Genomic DNA, 2,500 nt, shown 5'->3' with positions numbered 1-2,500 from the left:
TGGTGATAGCTGAAAACCGCAGTAAAAGCACTTACGAAAGAAAACCAAACGTCTTTCCTCGGCGTCTAGTTATAAGCCTTACCTTCTTGTCGTCAACAAATTCATAGACAAAATTGGTGTGTGGTCCACCCACGCCTTGCCAACAGTTGCGAGACCAACCGTATTCACCATATGTTTTATCTCCCCCAGTCCCTGACCAACACTCCCCGTAGAACTGGATACCAAATACCTGTAAAAGAAGTGGCAGAGAGTTGACCACAAAGAGATTAGCTCAGTCGACTGAACATCGAACTACTCACGTTGAGTGGTTCGATTCTTGTCTCACCAACACTCGGTATCTTTTAATAACTCAAGAAAAAGTGCTTCCTTTGTAATCAAACCTGTAAATGGGCTTTTTATCGACGATTGCAACGATTGCTCAGTGACCGGTCAGTTGGTTGCTCATCGGAAGACGATGCGGGAGGTCGCGAATAACTAGGGTCTTAAAAATATCTGGGGAGAAAGAGCAGGCTTTGAATTTTCACCTGTCTTCTGGGATAACGACCATACATCCCCTAAACTTATAACCATAGACAATAGATGGAAATGTTGGAATGGGGTCCTCTCCTCAATGGTCCTTCTGAGTGTAGTCCTCAAAAGAACTGCTATTGATGATGACATTGTTGGAAGTTTCGACAACATTCTGCCTCCACACATGCAGGATAATCCACTAAAAAAGAGTGCGCAGGCGTAATTGCATTCGAGGAGAACGCATTCTAATCGTGTCAGTTCCACGGGATGTCCCTCGGGTATGGATCCTGAATCTTGTTCTGGCACAAATAACCTCGATCTCATACGATAATGTTGACGGCTTGCCCTAGGGAAGTCGAGTCTTGTCGGACCACAGGCAGCCCAAGCTCGGTATACGATTTATAGCCTTTGTATGGGAAAATTAACTTCGAGCTTATAAATGCTAAAATAAGCTGTAAATGTAAAAATAAACTTCACTTACCTCTACGTACAGTTGTCCTCGTCTGTTCTGCGCAATCGTAGGGCAAACTTGTGTTCATTTTAGACGGGTTTGTGGCTTTCAAATTTTTACGATGCCGTTAGTTGTCATTTTCCCATACGAAGGCTATAAATCGTATACCGAGCTTGGGCTGCCTGTGGTCGGAAGGGGTCAATAGGGAGCTTAAGCAACGACAACGGCGACGGCAACGGGAACGTCATCTCAAAATATAAATTCGCGTTATTTTGATCGTTTCGTGACTATTTCAACCTTTTTAATGCTACAAGGATGTGGTAGTTATTCAAAAATGATTCTGGTTGGAACGGCGCTTGATTTAGGGGAGCAAATGAGAATTTATCTTCAAGTGCTGACGTCCTTGATAAAACCTTTTGGCTATTTCACGTTGTTGTTTTGCTGACTACGGCAAGGAAATGGACACAAGTGAAAAGCGCACGTGTAGGGCGTGCATGGCTGCTAATTGACCGGGTGAAATGGTTGTGCGCATGCGTGATGTGTTGGCTACACCGGGGACACCGGGTTGGTGTTAGCGTGTGTCACCTTGCTTTTATTTTATTTATTTTAATTTCTTTTTTTTTTTGCTATTGTTTTTGCCCACTAAATATGCAAATGTCTGACCTTCTCGTTGCAGTCGCCATTGCTTAGGCTCCCTAATACCTGGATGGGTGACCATCCGGCGGCAGTTAGAGCAAGCAAATATCGATGTGATTGATTACCTTGTAGGATGAATTTTTTTCAACTACTTGATGTGCGCATTTGTCAACTGTTTTTTCCATCCTTGACCAGTCGATTTTTCCGCGAAAACTTGCTACAAATTCTGGCAGAGCGCGATTGCTGTCGGAGTCTTTGTAACAACCCAGGGGATTAAAGTGTTTACCATCCGAGCCTTCTATGGAACCTGTAAGGTGAAAACGTTATCACAGGATGAGCAGGTTAATTAATAGACGGTAAACGAACGGTGTGGCCCACTGTTTTTGTTTTCCATTGACCGTTTTTATACTAGAGACGCATAATTAGTCTGGGACGAACTTTTTCTGCGTCTGTTAAATTCGTCTAGTATAAAGACGAGCACAGGACGCATTATTATCTACTTAAGTGCGTCTTCAAAGACGTGCTAAACTGGATAGTTCGTCCAGACGAATTATGCGTCTTGCGTCCGTCCTTATACTAGACGAATTAAACAGACGCAGAAAAAATGTTTGGGTAAGTTCGTCCCAGACGAATTATGCGTCTCATATAGTTCGTCCCGTCTTTACCCTAGACAGATAACTTGACAGATGCATAATTCGTCTGGACGGATTATGCGTTTAGTATAAAAACGACCATTGTTGCTTTCTATTCACGATCAGACGACACAAGCTGAAGCTTAAATCAATTGTGTATAAATACAGGTTTATTACTTCAAAGTGGAAAATAATCGTGGAAAATTTTAATCGACTTGCTCGATTAAAAAATGGGAAATTCGGTGAGGAATATGAAGAAATGTCAGACGGT

General features: G+C 42.6%; 1 protein-coding gene across 2 annotated transcripts in view; it reads right to left on the bottom strand.

The window, feature by feature from the left end:
* Positions 1-2,500, bottom strand: part of LOC138028811 (A disintegrin and metalloproteinase with thrombospondin motifs 16-like) — a 47,503-nt gene that overhangs the window by 627 nt on the left and 44,376 nt on the right. For both annotated transcript variants that reach the window (XM_068876434.1, XM_068876436.1), the window contains exons 27-28: positions 1,723-1,904; positions 83-229 (exon numbers count right to left, since the gene is read on the bottom strand). In XM_068876434.1, coding sequence (XP_068732535.1) covers positions 83-229; positions 1,723-1,904 — 329 coding nt within the window. The remainder of the gene's footprint in view (positions 1-82; positions 230-1,722; positions 1,905-2,500) is intronic.

This window comes from Montipora capricornis, chromosome 13 (assembly GCF_036669925.1).
Source record: "Montipora capricornis isolate CH-2021 chromosome 13, ASM3666992v2, whole genome shotgun sequence".
Lineage (NCBI taxonomy): Eukaryota > Metazoa > Cnidaria > Anthozoa > Scleractinia > Acroporidae > Montipora > Montipora capricornis.
Note: the sequence above shows the minus strand (reverse complement) of the source record. Positions and strands in the feature narration are given on the sequence as shown.